Here is a 15,812-nt window from a genome sequence, read left to right on the forward strand (position 1 = left end):
GAGGATGTTTCCCCTGGCTGGGAGGTCCAGAATGAGGGGTCACTGTCTCGGGGTACAGGGTAGGACATTTAGGACTGAGATGAGGAGAAATTTCTTCACTCAGAGGGTGGTGAACCTGTGGAATTCTCTACCACAGAAGGCTGTGGAGACCAAGTCGCTGAATATATTTAAGAAGGAGCTAGATAGATTTCTAGACACAAAAGGCATCAAGGGGTATGGGGAGAGAGCGGAATATGGTATTGAGATAGAGGATCAGCCATGATCATATTGAATGGCGGAGCAGGCTCGAAGGGCTGAATGGCCTACGCCTGCTTCCATTTTCTATGTTTCTATGTGCATGTCTCAACATTTGGCAACAACAGAATCAAGCTCAGCTATGGTGCTATCTGCAATGCACTCGTCTGCCTATGCTTACTGTCCAAGCTCAGTAGGGAAAAGTAATGAAAAGTGGCTAGCATTTGTGGAACTGCATCTCATCATAAGTCAGCATATTCAGGGAAGGAGGGGAGAAAATTGGAGGAACAAAAAAAAGTCCAAGAGTATAACATGCCAACTGAAATTTCCAGGCTGTAATTAAACACCTCTGCAACCCCCAAGGCCACATTTCTCAACCAAAATCAATATTCTGATGACGCATGTCCAGGGACAGAGAATACAATCCACACATTTGCACTGTGACTTGTTTTACTTATGACAGCAAAAAGTGAACTGCATGGGCCATCATCATTTTGTTTGTGAAAGGGCCACTCTTAGTAATGCTCTAGCACACCGTATCACAGATTAATGGGCTCTGGTTCTGTATCTGCAACTCCCAATCATTAATCTCTGGCCAGTTACTGAGTGGAAGGCAGACACCTTTCCAAAGGAAGAGAGTAGAAACAATGTGTAGAACCAGTAATTTTATTTCAAAATTGTCCTTTCACTTAAGATATGAATGGTGCAATGGTTGTCTCTTAATAAGATCCTCTTCGCTTCTCTTACTGGAGAGCAAGAAATGAAAAAACATAGCTTAGCAAAGCAGGATATTTTTTTTAGAATGCATTTCTTCCCTTTATGTTCTTCTTATGTTCTTCCAGTCTAAACTGTGATTATTTTTTGTGACTTGGAACTCTTCACTGGTACAACATGTCACATCAGGGTGTTGGGTCCATGTGATGAAGGAGTTGGCTAGTACTGTACAGTGCACTGCAATGTATTTTTATTCTCCATTGCATTTGCAAATCCTGCTTCATGCAGTAGCATAAAATGAAGTCATTTTATGGTTAATTTGAAATGAACCACATTAGCTTTCTTCTAATAGTGCACTTTTATACTGGGGTAGGTTGTGAATTGCATTTGCTTGTTGGACCTTTTGCAGCTTTTATTTATATATGTATATGTGGGTGTATGTGTGAAATATAACAGGGTAAATGATTGACATTTAAAATAAAATGACAACATAGCAATGATTTATCAAAATTATCATACTGATTTTCTTTTTGGAATTGTAATTGACTTATTTCATTGATTTGTTATTTATTTATGTAAATTTTCCCCTCGATTGATCGTGCACTAAATGAATGACACACAGCACAGTGGGGAACAGCTTCATTGTTATTTCTTTGCATCATTTGATTACAAGAATTTGAAGCAATATTTCTTCATTTGCAGAAATCTGTTCCCTGAATTTATATTCCATTATTTGCCTGACCAAATTCTGCATGGGGTGGGGGGAGGGGCTTTGAAGGGATAAGTGTTCAATGTAAAGTCACTTGTTTTTCTTATTATTATGGGATTGCATTTATATTAAAAGTGTTATTTTAAGGTTAATGACTTTTTTTTTCCAGTTTCCTCTCTCTCCTCCCTTAAAGTTGCTGGCATCACCAACTCTTGCTCAAGTGTCCATTTCTGATGTTTGAACTTTGAATAGCCCACTGATATTAACTATCTATCACAGAGGGCATTATGGCCGACCCTGACCCTGTTCTCTCCCAACAACCACGTACATACATTTTCATGCAGGGATCAGGGAGTAACAGCCATGGTGGGAATCCCAGCTGATTTTTCTTCTACTTTCCTTGGGGAACGAGGACAATTGTAACACCCCAACTTCTGCCCTGGCAGATATAATTCAACACAAAACTGGGATTGGACCAGGGACCTACTCCTATTGTATGGTTGAGCACCATGCCACAAAGTAGATTTACCCACTAAGCCATTAGGACTTCGATTTTTTTTAAGACATAAATATTTTTCGCAAAAGTGGTTTTTTTCACCCATTTAAATTTTTCTTTCCTTATTTTAAATCTCCCTTTGCCGCACATCATTCAATTGGCAGAAAGGACAAGGGAAGTTGAACTGTCCCCAAGCTTCTATACATGCTGACATTAGTTGGCTACAGTAGGGTATGAGGTGTGATTTTGACCACTTACTGGCCATTGCTTAGCATGCCCCCAATAGTATGGCTGAGATTTGGAACTTACAATTTGAGGAATCTGTGGATGTGAATCTTTATCTTATCACATCATACTACAGCTAACAAGCTCTTCACTTGTAGCCTTTGGAACACTTGCTGCTCCATCTGCTTCTGGGTCCCCATTCATGGTCTGTCCTACTGAGGGATGTTGACTTGGCTGAATTCAATGTTGTTCTTTCCTTGCTCTTAAGCAAAAGAAAGCAAATGAATAGTTGTTAGGGGGAAGGTTTATCCCAGCATCCAAGTGCCTGTTCTTCATGTGTGAACCTAAGTATTGAATGAATGACAGCAGGCTATTGCACTGTTTGGGAGGGACAGAAAAAGCTGAGCTTGAACCTGATCTAGTCTGCACATACATATCCTCCAGCAGGAACCCTAGGGGGACAGTTGCAACAGTCCCATTACTGCCATGCCTGAGGTAAGCTCAGGTTTATACTCCAACAGTTGTATAGAGTGCCCTGAGACATTTTAGCAACATGATAAGGCATTCTTTGAATCCAAGTCTTTGTTCCAAGAATCAAACCTAGAACCGCTCTGTTTAGTAGGATTTTTTTAATTCATTCGTGGGATATGGGTGTCGCTGACAAGGCCAGCATTTATTGCCCATCACTATTTGCCCTTGAGAAGGTGGGGGTGAGATGCCTTCTTGAACCGCTGCAGTCCGTGTGGTGAAGGTTCTCCCGCGGCGCAGTTAGGTAGAGAGTTCCAGGATTTTGATCCAGCGATGATAAAGGAACGGCGATATATTTCCAAGTCAGGATGATGTGTGACTTGGAGGGGAACATTCAGGTGGTGGTGTTCCCATGCACCTACTATCCTTGTCCTTCTAGGTGGTAGAGGCCGCGGGTTTGGGAGGTGCTGTCGAAGAAGCCTTGGCGAGTTGCTGCAGTGCATCTTGTAGTTGGTACACACTGCAGCCACTGTGCGCCAGTGGTGGAGGGAGTGAATGTTTAGGGTGGTGGATGGGATGCCGATCAAACAGGCTGCTTTGTCCTGGATGGTGTCGAGCTTCTTGTGTTGTTGGAACTGCACTCATTCGGGCAAGCGGAAAGTATTCCATCACGCTCCTGCTTTGTGCCTTGTAGATGGTGGAAAGGCTTTGGGGCGTCAGGACGTGAGTCACTTGCTGCAGAATATTTTCCAGCCTCTGACCTGCTCTTGCAGCCACAGTATTTATGCGGCTGGCCCAGTTAAGTTTCTGGTCAATGATGACCCCCAGGATATTGATGGTGGGATATTCAGCGATGGTAATGCTATTGAATGTCAAGGAGAGGTGGTTAGACTCTCTCTTGTTGGAGACGGTCATTGCCTGGCACTTGCCTGGCGCGAATGTTACTTGCCACATATCCACCCAAGCCTGGATGTTGTCCAGGTCATGCTGCACGCGAGCATGGACTGTTTCATTATCTGAGGGGTTGCGAATGGAAATGAACACTGTCCAATCATCAGCGAACATGCCCATTTCTGACCTTATGAAGGAGGGAAGGTTATTGATGAAGCAGCTGAAGATGGTTGGGCCTAGGACACTGCCCTGAGGAACCCCTGCAGCGATGTCCTCGGGCTGAGATGATTGGCCTCCAACAACCACTACCATCTTCCTTTGTGCTAGGTATGACTCCAGCCATTGGAGAGTTTTCCCCCTGATTTCCATTGACTTCAATTTTACTAGGGCTCCTTGGTGCCACACTCGGTCAAATGCTGCCTTGGTGTCAAGGGCAGCCACTCTCACCTCACCACTGGAATTCAGCTCTTTTGTTCTTGTTTGGACCAAGGCTGTAACGAGGTCTGGAGCCAAGTGATCCTGGCAGAACCCGAACTGAGCATCGGTAAGCAGGTTATTGGTGAGTAAGTGCTGCTTTATAGAACTGTCGACGACATCTTCCATCACTTTGCTGATGATTGAGAGTTGACTGATGAAGCGGTAATTGGCTGCATTAGATTTGTCCTGCTTTTTGTGGACAGGACATACCTGGGCAATTTTCCACTTTATCGGGTCGATGCCAGTGTTGTGGCTGTACTGGAGCAGCTTGGCTAGAAGTGCGGCTAGTTCTGGAGCACGAATCTTCAGCACTACAGCCGGATGTTGTTGGGGCCCATAGCCTTTGCTATATCCAGTACACTCAGCCGTTTCTTGATATCACGTGGAGTGAATTGAATTGGCTGAAGACTGGCTTCTATGATGGTCGGGATCTCGGGAGGAGGCTGAGATGGATCATCTACTTGGCACACCTTGTTGAAGATGGTTGCAAATGCTTCAGACTTGGCTTTTTTACTCACGTGCTGGACTCTGCTATCATTGACGATGGGATGTTCACGGAGCCTTCTCCTCCCGATAGTTGTTTAATTGTCCACCACCATTCACGACTGCAGAGCTTTGATCTGATCTGTTGGTTGTGGGATTGCTTAGCTCTGTCTAAAGCATGCTGCTTCCGCTGATTAGCATTCATATAGTCCTGTATTATAGCTTCACCAGGTTGACACCTCATTTTTAGGTATGCCTTGTGCTGCTCCTGGCAAGCCCTTCTACACTCCTCATTGAGTGAGGGTTGATCCCCGGCTTGTTGGTAATGGTAGAGTGAGGGATATGCTGGGCCATAAGGTTTCTGCTGCTGCTGGTATTCCACAGCGCCTCATGGATGCCCAATTTTGAGCTGCTAGATCTGTTCTGAATCTACCCCATTTAGCACAGTGGTAGTGCCATCGATGCACCTGCGACAGGTAAGGACAAGGTCAAGTAAGTTTTTCCCTCATGTTGGTTCTCTCACCACCCGGCCGCTGTTCCAGTCTAGCAGCTAGGTCTTTCAGGACTCGGCCAGTAGTGGTGCCATTGAGCCACTCTTGGTGATGGGCATTGAAGTCCCCCGCCCAGAGTACATTCTGTGCCCTTGCTATCTCCAAGTGTTGCTCAACATGGAGGAGTATTGATTCATCAGCTGAGGGAGGGCAGTAGGTGCTAAGCAGCAGGAGGTTTCCTTGCCCATGTTTGACCTGATGCCATGAGATTTCATGGGGTCTGGAGTCAATGTTGAGGACTCCCAGGCCTCCTCTCTCCTGACTATATACCACTGTGCCACCACCTCTGGTGGGTCTGTTCTGCCGTTGGAACAGGATATACCTAGGGATGGTGGTGGAGGAGTCTGGGACGTTAGCTGAAAGGTATGATTCTGTGAGTATGGCTATGTCAGGCTGTTGCTTGACTAGTCTGTGGGACAGCTCTCCCAATTTTGGGAGGACTTTGTAGGGTCGTGGCTAGTGGTCTGTCCAGTTTTATTCTTATGTCTTTTTGTAGCGGGATTGTACAACTGAGTGGCTTGCTCGAATGTTTCAGAGGGCAGTTAAGAATCAACCACGTTGCTGAGGGTCTGGAGTCACACATAGGTAACGACGGCAGGTTTTGTTCCCTGAAGGACATTAGTGAACCAGATGGGTTTTTAACGACAATCCAGTAATATCATGGTCATCATTACTGATACTAGCTTTTTAATTTAATTAATTGAATTTAAATTCCCCACCTGCCGCAGCAGGATGTGAACTCACATTTCCGGATTATTAGCCTAGTAATATAACCATTATGCTACCATACCTGTTTAGTAGGATTCAGCTTTTACCCATTGGGCTATTGGAACAACACCAATCCATTTCTTATTTTGTGATGCTCATTGAATGAACTGAACTATAGTGTTAAAATTTGAATTTGGTACTGAAATGCTTCTGCAATAAATAGGCTGCATGCTTTAGCTGTAGTGATTATGGTATGGAAGTAGTAATATTGCCATTCTCCTACCAACAATCTGTCAAATGTAAACGTATAGTTAAAAAACTAATCTAAAAAAGATTTGCACTCTGCTACCCCACTAGCACTACCATTTTGCATGTGGGTGTGCTGATCAGACTGCAGTTGTATATTCCCACCCACCAGCAGTCTGACTCAGCTTCTCACGCAGCATGTAGTAAGGTGACAGATAAGAAAGGTTCACCGCAGTGCAAGACTGAAACCAAGAGAAATTATTTAAAATCTAATCCCTGTTTCTGGTCCACCGCCAGCATCAACAGCAGCTCCCATATAAGTCACATGACAACGTGCTCCACTCCTCGCCTCCCGGCCCCTCCATATGGTAACTGTCAAAGACGTATAGACATAAGCAAAACCCACCAGAGTGTATGAGCACATCAGCACACTTGCAATACTATCACTTCCTGGAATCAGTCCCCAGGGTTGCCAACAGCCCTAGTCACTATGTAAAGCTTATTTACTACCGTAACGTACCACATATTTTATACTAAGTACTTTGTAACTATGAGTGTAATAGAAATCAGCATCTTGTGTCCAAAGAACAATTACAATAAAGGAAGTAGGTAGTCATTCATTTGGTGATGCAGTGATGCCATGATGTTATCTATTGGGGTAAATTTTAACCCCGAAGAACGGGTGGGTTGGGGGCGGAAGGGCAGTAAAAATTATTGAAGTTTGGAGCGGGAACAAATCCTGGCTCTAACCCGCCGACTTCCGTGTTTCACCCAGACGCATCTGGGTGTGCGCGTGCTTCAGAAACCCGGAAGTGGCGGGATGACATTTAAAGGGACTATTAAAGTATTTGAAGTAGTTAAGTGAATTAAATTTTAGAGTATTGAGGCAGACAAACAATTTTAAATCTACCTGAACGTGTCTCCCATTGCCTCTGAAACACGTCATGGAAATGGAGGCAAGTTATAGCCGGCAGCCATTTGCACCTTTCAACCAGTGATTGACACGTGAAGAAAAGGTGATTTTTTTACGTCAGGGCAATTAGTTCTCTCAGACAAACCTTTGGCTGGGAGTTCTTTACGTTTAGACTGAGATTTCTTTGTTTGCATTCAGAATTCTTGTGTTCACACATATTTATCTACATTTTGGACCCCCTCAAACTGACACCATCAGGATGGGGGGGGGGGGCGCAATGGATGTATTCAGCTATACATCTAAGGGGGAGGCACGTTACCATCCACAGCATGCACGCCGCACATTTCTGGGAGTTGCAGCTCCACAAGACAGAGGTGCGTCACAGGGACCTGCAGAAGAGCAGAGAGGGGACTGATGTCGCAGGAGGCACTACTTGTATGAAAGGATACTCAGACAGAGGCTGAGCTTCCTTGACCTCTCTGAGGAGCAGTGCCTACAAAGGCTGAGATTGTGTCACCAGGTGGTCACAGACACCTGCAGGCTCCTTCATGCAGAGCTGCTCCCGGATGGGCCTGGTGGGCACACATTACCTGTTGCAGTTAAAGTCACCACTGCCCTCAACTTCTACGCCTCCGGATCATTCCAAGGTGCCACCGGTGACATCACCAGGACTGCTCAGTCGTCTGCACATAAGTGTATACGACAGGTCACAGATGGCTTGTTTGCCAGGGCAGTCGACTACGCCAACTTCTCCATCGATGACATCAGCCAGACTGAGAGGGCAGTGGGTTTCCACTCTCTGGCTGGCTTCCCACGGGTACAGGCACAATTGACCGCACACACATAGCAATCCGAGCACCTGCACATGAGCCAGGACTGTTCATCAACTGAAAAGGATATCACTCCATCAATGCACAGCTGGTTTGCGACCACCGGAAGTGGTTTCTGCAGTTTGTTTCATTTGTGTGTTCCAAATTCCCTGGCAGCTGCCATGATTCCATCATTCTGCGCGAATCCAACATCCCAGCCCTCTTCCACACACAGGACAGACTTAAAGGCTGGCTTCTTGGAGACAAGCGATACCCCTAGCAGACGTGGCTCATGACACCTGTGAGGAACCCCACCAGTGAAGCACAGCAGCGGTGCAATGACAGTCACATCACCACCAGGTCTGTCAGAGAACAAGCCATAGGAATGCTGAAGATGTGCTTCAGGTGCATGGATCGATCTGGGCGAGCCCTTCAGTACGCACCAGCAAGGGTGTGTAGAATAATCATCGGGTGTTGCATCTTGCACAACATCATTCAACAGAGAGGGTTGCCGGCGGATGAGGTCCGATGCGCTCATGAAGCAGACTACACCTGCCATCAACTTTGAAGAAGAGGAGGAGGAGGGAGACGATGAGCGAACCATCGGCAGAACAGCGTCTCATTTGGCTGCTTGCGATGCCAGGAAGTCACTCATATTTGATAGATTCTCATTGGGAGATCTGCAAAGTGATGATAGTCAAGTACTCAGATCACCTGGAATGACCACCACCACTAACACCAGCTCCCCCCCTCCCCCTAGGTTGTACAAAACAGACCTACAACCACACATATACCCATTGTAAATGCACCCAATGGGTGGTATCAAGTCTCGCCGTTTGTGATGAAACACATGAAAGGACGCTTTCACAAAAGGGACTCAAGAATGGCAAGATGTGGCAGTGGTGGTGAGAATCATAATAATTAATGTGCACTTAACATAAACTAATTATAAATGAAAAACATGACATTCTGTCAGACACAATTGTGCATTCTCTTAGTGATTACAAAACCTTCGACTTCCTCTTTCTACCGCTTTTACGTGGTGCATCCCCGGTCGCTGCAGCAGATGTAGTGGCAGGTTGCTCAGATTCATGCCCAGACTGCTCAAGGGTAATTGGAGATGGGCAAACTCGGCCATCTGAAGAGGAGGCAGCATTGTGGGTACTGATTGAGGGGGGGCAACGGGTGAGATGTGGGGGCCCCACTTCCATGTCTCCTTTTGTCATCATCTTTCTCCTGGGCCAGGGCCACATCACTCCTACCACTCTGCTGGACAACAGCATGGAGGACATATTTGATGCCTTGTAAGGCCAGTGCTAATGTATCTGTCTGCCTGTTTAAGGCAGCAGAATGTTGTTCACCCTGAGTCTGCACGGCCGTTGCTAGGGCCTGAATGGACTCATTTGTGACCCGTGCTTGAAGCTGAATGGCGGCTGCCATTCTGTGCATCGCAGACATTCCCGCACTTATCTGCGCCACCAGTCCACTAATGCTGGAGGTGGACTCCTCCATCCTCTCCGCTATTGTGGAGAGTGAGCGTGGCACATTTTCCAGTACGTCGCAAAGGCTTGTCTGTACCTCTGTCATTCTCCTTTTTAAGGGTGGCCGCGGGGTTCAGCATCAGTGCCAAGCTTAGCAGAGCTTGGAGAGGAGTGTGCCCACTGATGTGGACTCTCCATCGCTTCCCCTGCCATCAGTGTCAGCTCATGCTCACTTGTGTGTGGTGACTCACCAGGTGACAACCAACTACCTTTCTAATAGGACCCACCGAGGTGTGAGTGTCTGCGCTGGTGCATGGCTCACTCAGATGTGACGCCCTCAGAGGCAAGGAGTTCCTCTGAGGAATCGCCCTCGCCCACGTCTTCATTCCTTGATAGCCCTAGAACAGAACGTACCGCAATATTAAGATTCATCGCAGAAGTAATGTTGCGATGAGCATACTGAGGTGTGCAACAGGTCAGTCACTGATACCATCAATCCATGTTGTGTGTGAGGGGTGTTGAAGTTCTGTCACCAGATGTTTGCGGGGTGCCAGCCTCAGAATCCCCGATGGCCAGGCACTCCAGTGTTCGGCTTATTTCCAAGGCCTCCTCCTCCGCCTCTGTAAGGGCCACGATTTGTGGATGCCCCCTCCAATCTGAGTCCTCTCCCTTGCATTTTGAGCTCTCTTTTCCTACAAGGGGAGAAAGCACAGATGTGTGAATGAGTGAGGGTGATGGGGTCACCTGATGGATGCATTACTCTTGTTCAGGCTGACAATAAATGAGATGCATCAGAAGGTGACTATTAGACAGATTGATCACACTGCATCAGGATTGGGGTGAGTGGGAGAGGCGGGTGCACAAATGGGTGGGGTGAAGAAGTGCACAGAAAGTGAAGGTAACTTGTCACTGAGCCTCAAGTGGGTGTGAGGAGTGATGTGATGGAGTAGGCTTTGCAGGGCAGTGTGAGGGAGGGTAATGTTCACCATGGAATGCAGGTGAATCAGTAACTGTACTCACTTCTCCTGACCTGGTTAGGTCATTAATCGCTCCTGCACTGAAGCTACGACTGGGGCACCGTGCTCCTCCTGCTGACTTGTTCTGCCACCTCCAGCCACGCCATCTTGGTGGCAGAACCAGGTGTCGTCCTCCTGTCAGGTGGTTATAGCACCTCCCTCCTGTTTCTCACAGCAGCCAGTAGTATCTCCAGGGCGACGTCCAAGAACCTGGGTGCTGGCTTTGCTCTATGAGATTGCTCCTTTCACCTTCAAAATGCATTGTTCCATTGGCCCTTTAAATAGTGGTCTTTAAATTGTGTCATGCAGGTGCGCAGTCCGCCCGCTGCACAGCTTGAGGACGCGCAACTCGGAAGTTGAGTTAAATGGCTTCAATTGAGTCGCAATCGCTCGGGAATACACACAAAAAAAATTTCCGGGTTTTCCTCCCACTGCTGAGATCCCGCACCATTGTTAAAATTTAGGCCATTGTGTCTGCTACTAAAATATTTTAATTTTACAAAATGTTTGTTCCAAAATTGAGAAATCATTGCAAATATTGGATGGTAGTTATATAGTTCCAATATCTATATAGCAACTTTGATGGTCAGACGAGACTATTCTGGGAACCTACTTCAATACCATGACAATGCCACTCTAAGGTGTTGGTCGTCTGTGCTTTTTATTCATTTGCATGTCTGACTTGGCTCACCAATACCGTCAGTAACATACAACATACTTACCATCACTTTATCTGTTACTGTGCAGAGTTAAGACTTTGAGCTTTTTTTGAAGGCTTTTGCTGTTTTCATCCACATGATATGGTTTTTTTAATGGACTATCCAGAAATTTCAAAGGTGTGAACCAGACGTCATGTTATGGCACGGAGCTACTACTTATTAAGGTTAATAAAGTTTTCAATAAATATTCATCAGCAACAAGGCAAACCTTAGAACTCAAACTATATTCCCTCTCCCCTTCCTTTCTCTGCACTAAGTCTGTCCAGTTATGGAGGGCAATAGATGGGACCCTTGTTGAGCGTACATGTTTAGTATTAACGAAGCTGAAGGTTGATGTTGCAAATAAATCCTTCGAAGACTGCTTTGGACGCATGCACATACTCTCGACTAACATGGAACATGGGTTCAGATACCCCCAACAAGACTGTCAAGAGTCAGATACATTTCCCTTCCCACAACTCAAAACACACGCTTGTGTGAGTACGATTGTTAGAGACTGAATACATATCTTCCTCACTGCAAATTTTGAAGTCAAGGTTTTTTACATTTTATTTTTTAAAAAACCTACCTTTGTTGTTACGGCGTCAGGCACATTGAACACGATATTTGTATCTGGCACAGAGGAACAATGTGTCCCAATGAATATTCACACATCTATTTCGGAAGAGACAGGTGTCATTAAACCCAAAATTTGTTCTAACAGGAACAATTTGGATCTGAGAAACTGCAGCAATTTTAATTCGAATTAATTGATGATCATCCCTAGAGTGCAATGTGACTTTTAAATTTTCAGTTTTGTACTGTTACTGTAGTTTGAGGCTTGAAATTATTTGTAAAGTTATTTATTGACCTAAACAAATCATGTATACTCGATAAAGTTAAGCTTGAAAGCTCCTTTGCCATGGGTTGTTGCCAAATCTGTCACCAGCTCTTTGACTCATCACTTTAATGATGGCATACTTGCTTTTTTCCAGTGCATTTTCTTTTCACCCCTCCTTTCATTGCTTCCTTTTCTGTGTAGCTCCAAACCTTTGGAACACTGTTTCAGTGTGCATTTCTGCTTTAAGTCTGTGCTATTTGGAATGGAGCTGTAGTTCTCTTGTTTTGGAAGCAGGTTTGGTGTGCACTTTTTTTTGTTGCATTGATGACTGTACAATACTTAAATTATTTGGCATGTTTTCAGATGAGCATTCTTTAAAAAAGAAGAAATTGCCATTTGATGCTGTGAAGAGATGTTTAATAATCTCCAAAAGGACAGATATCTTAGTATTGCCTAGACAACCCGGGGGGAGGAGGGGGGCAAAGTAAACTGAAAGCTCGCTCTCAGGTAGTGAGCAGCTGCTGCATTTTGTTTTATTTTTTTTTGGTATTTTCTGTTCATAGAGGGATGAATGATCTACCCTTTTTATTACTTATTATTCGGGCATGCCTTTTAATTTTTTCGTACCGTTTTTGGAGGGAGCTGTCCTCCCGTTATCACACGGAATATATTATACATTAGTAATTTTTCCCCGTAAATAGCCGAACCTGTTAAGAGAGATTTGCAGGACCGAAATTGTCTGCGTTTTCAGTACATGTTTTTCCTTCTAAATGTTACTTTTTTTTTTGTTCCCTGTGTAAAATGTGGAGAATTTTGTGTCGACTTTTAATTTGGTCGGGGAGAGGTTGTTGTTGTTGTTGTCATGTTGGGGGGGGGGGGGGGGGGGGATTGCCGTACAAGTAGTTGCAATAATTCCGTACGTCGCAGTTTTCCTGGGGAAAACTTCTTGTATTATTAAATGTGCATTGCCGAGGTGATGCAGCGCCCTGTTTTTTTTTTGATGCATGTATCGGATTCGTTGCAATGTTTTCTTTGCTCTCCATTTAGATATGTGTGTGTATGTTTTTCTCCACACCCCCCCCCCTCCTCCTCTCCTCTCCTCTCTCTTTTGGGAATTGTCAGCTTTGCCGTGCAGGGGGTCTGGTCGAGCCGTGGCTGCAAGACGCTCCCCATTGACTCGTCACGTACAAAATGCCAGTGTGACCGACTCTCCAGGTTCGCCATTTTGGCTCAGCTTTCTCCAGATTCGGTAAGTCCTTTTTAAAAAAGATAATTTTGAAAAATGTTACACAAGTCTCTGGGAGAAAAAAAAATAAACAATAGAAAATATGCAGGTAAATTCAACGCAACTGAAAGCAAAAAAAAAAGGGACATGCCAGCTATGATTGGGGGACTGACATTTATTTTTTTATTATTATACATGTATGAATGCTGCATCTATTAATAAGCTAGAATTTACCACAGCTCCTGGTATTGGAATAGATTGCAATCAGTATTTATTAAAATGTTCTACCCAGATGATTTCACATGATACCAGGCTGGAATTATTATTTTTAAGTGGTCAGTTGCTTTAAATAATAGAGGAGTAAAATGGTTAAACACACACAAAAATTGCCAAACGCAAATCTCTGTTATGCATAAAGTAAATATGTTCGAATGGTGCGTGATATCAGTACACATCTTCCAGAATATTATATTGCGTATATGATTAGATGTATTACACATGACGTCCAATGCATTTTTATGCTGGGTATAAACTGATTGTCAAAATGAAATTCTTATTTGGTTGTACAGTATTCTCATCAAAATGTTCTTTAATGTTATGATGAGTATTAATACTTCATGCGATTTGGATGTGTTGCATGCAAATATCAAATGCTTATTTATAATCCATGCAAATGCACTTCACAGTAAATAATAATCTAAAAAAGTCGTTTTACACCAGGATGGTAAACTAAGTGACACAGTCATTTGATAAACAGCTACTAAATGTTGTATCATATGTGTGTGTTTCTCTTTTTACCGAATTTAAATTAACAGCTAAGAAAACAATTGTGAGTTTGGCACCATGTGTGGAACACAAGCTCATTCCTTTTTCAAGTGGTATACATTATAATAGTACAGGGAAGTAAAACTTTTGTGGTCAACTGTACATGTTAAATGTATACAAATGATTCTCAATTAACCCAACTCTGATGTCACTATAAAGTAAAAGTGTGAAATTATTTAAAATGTCTTTTGGTGTTCATTGCAAATGGAATTGACCATTTATGTGAATGGATGTCATGCACTAAGAATAAGATGGATGCTGGTCATGATGTCATATAGATGCTGTTTAGATAGCGGCCAAGATATTAGTTGAAGACACTATAGTGTTTCAGAATATTGTCTTGAATTATGATTTATTATTTATTGGTGAGAGATCATGAGATACTGCAGCAAAGGATTTTTTTTTGGTTTTATAAACAAGTGATTGTCATACTTTTATATAATTATTAATGTTAGCTAATGCTTCTGATACTAACTAGACTTAAATGGTATTTCGCTTAGATACATTTTAATTAATGACTCTTGTGTAATTAAGTTTCCAGTTTATCAACGTTTATTTATGTATGTTTGTACCTGTATTTTTCTGTAACCTATGACAATGACAGTTATCCTAATGGTTATTATGTAATGACTTATATATTGAAAAATACCAATTTTTATGCATGTGATACTATATATGTGTATATATATATATATGGATTTCATAGATTTTATATATATCTATATAGAAACAAATATACTTTTTAAATGAATAGAAAAGAATGAGTATCGGACCTGCACTAGACATTTTCTTATGTGCAATCAGCCAGTTGGCATATGTTAATGTGCATGTAGAAAATAGTCACTCTACCATCAAGCAGACAAATTAGTTTGTGCATTCAGAAGACAGAATTTTTGTGTATGAGAAATGAGTAATAATATAAATAAAAACAGAAAATGCAAAGCTGGTCAGGCAGCATTTGAAAGAGAAGGATGAATTATCATTTCAAGTATGACCTGAAGTTCTGTTGAAGGGTCCGACCTGAAATGCTAACCCATTTTTTCTACTTCAGATGCTGATCAACCTGCTGTATTTATCAGCATTTTCTGCTTTTACTTCAGACTTCCAGCCTTTGAGGTTTTCCTTTTCATCTCAACCAGTATAATGGGCAGTATTGGCAGTTCATTTTCTGAGCAAACATGTGGTTGACTCTCTTAATTAGTGCTTGCCCAAGTGACCTATAATTCTATGGAACAGATTATGATTGCAATCAGCTTGGTTCTTTGCAAAGTTATTGATTGTGAGAGGAAAATGATCTTAATATGCAGTTCCCTCAAAGGAACAATATTCCTTCACTGGCATTGTTGGTACTAATCTAAATTTATCAACATTTTGTTCTGTGCATTAAAAATATATTGGCTGTAAGGGTCTTGGGTAAGATGTCTCAATGCAGTTCCCAGTGGGCATGGGCCAACAGCACAAAACTGTTCCTAATTTGACATAATTGGCATTAAATTGACAATGTCACTCAGAGAGGCCGCAGGAGATAGAAGCAGTATCACATTGTTACAATCGGGATAGTTTTCAGGGATTCAGGCTGAGACACATTATTGGGATAGAGCAGAGGGAATTTTACTTTGTAACTAACTGCTTCACAGACAGCTGAATGCTTGGTGCTGAAAGTGGGAGGGTGCTGCATTTTCTACACTAGTATCCCTCAACTTGGTTCCACAAAATCTACAAAATGACCTATATATTTGCCTCCCCTGGCATTTCATAGGCTGCCCCATGAGACAGACATGATAAAATCATGGTTGAGTCTG

General features: G+C 43.4%; 1 protein-coding gene across 1 annotated transcript in view; it reads left to right on the plus strand.

The window, feature by feature from the left end:
- adgrb1a (adhesion G protein-coupled receptor B1a) overlaps positions 1-15,812 on the plus strand; it is a 516,358-nt gene that overhangs the window by 359,105 nt on the left and 141,441 nt on the right. Inside the window, exon 17 of the mRNA XM_067974780.1 lies at positions 13,083-13,209. Coding sequence (XP_067830881.1) covers positions 13,083-13,209 — 127 coding nt within the window. The remainder of the gene's footprint in view (positions 1-13,082; positions 13,210-15,812) is intronic.

The sequence above is a fragment of the Heptranchias perlo genome, chromosome 3, assembly GCF_035084215.1.
Source record: "Heptranchias perlo isolate sHepPer1 chromosome 3, sHepPer1.hap1, whole genome shotgun sequence".
NCBI classification, from domain to species: Eukaryota; Metazoa; Chordata; class Chondrichthyes; order Hexanchiformes; family Hexanchidae; genus Heptranchias; species Heptranchias perlo.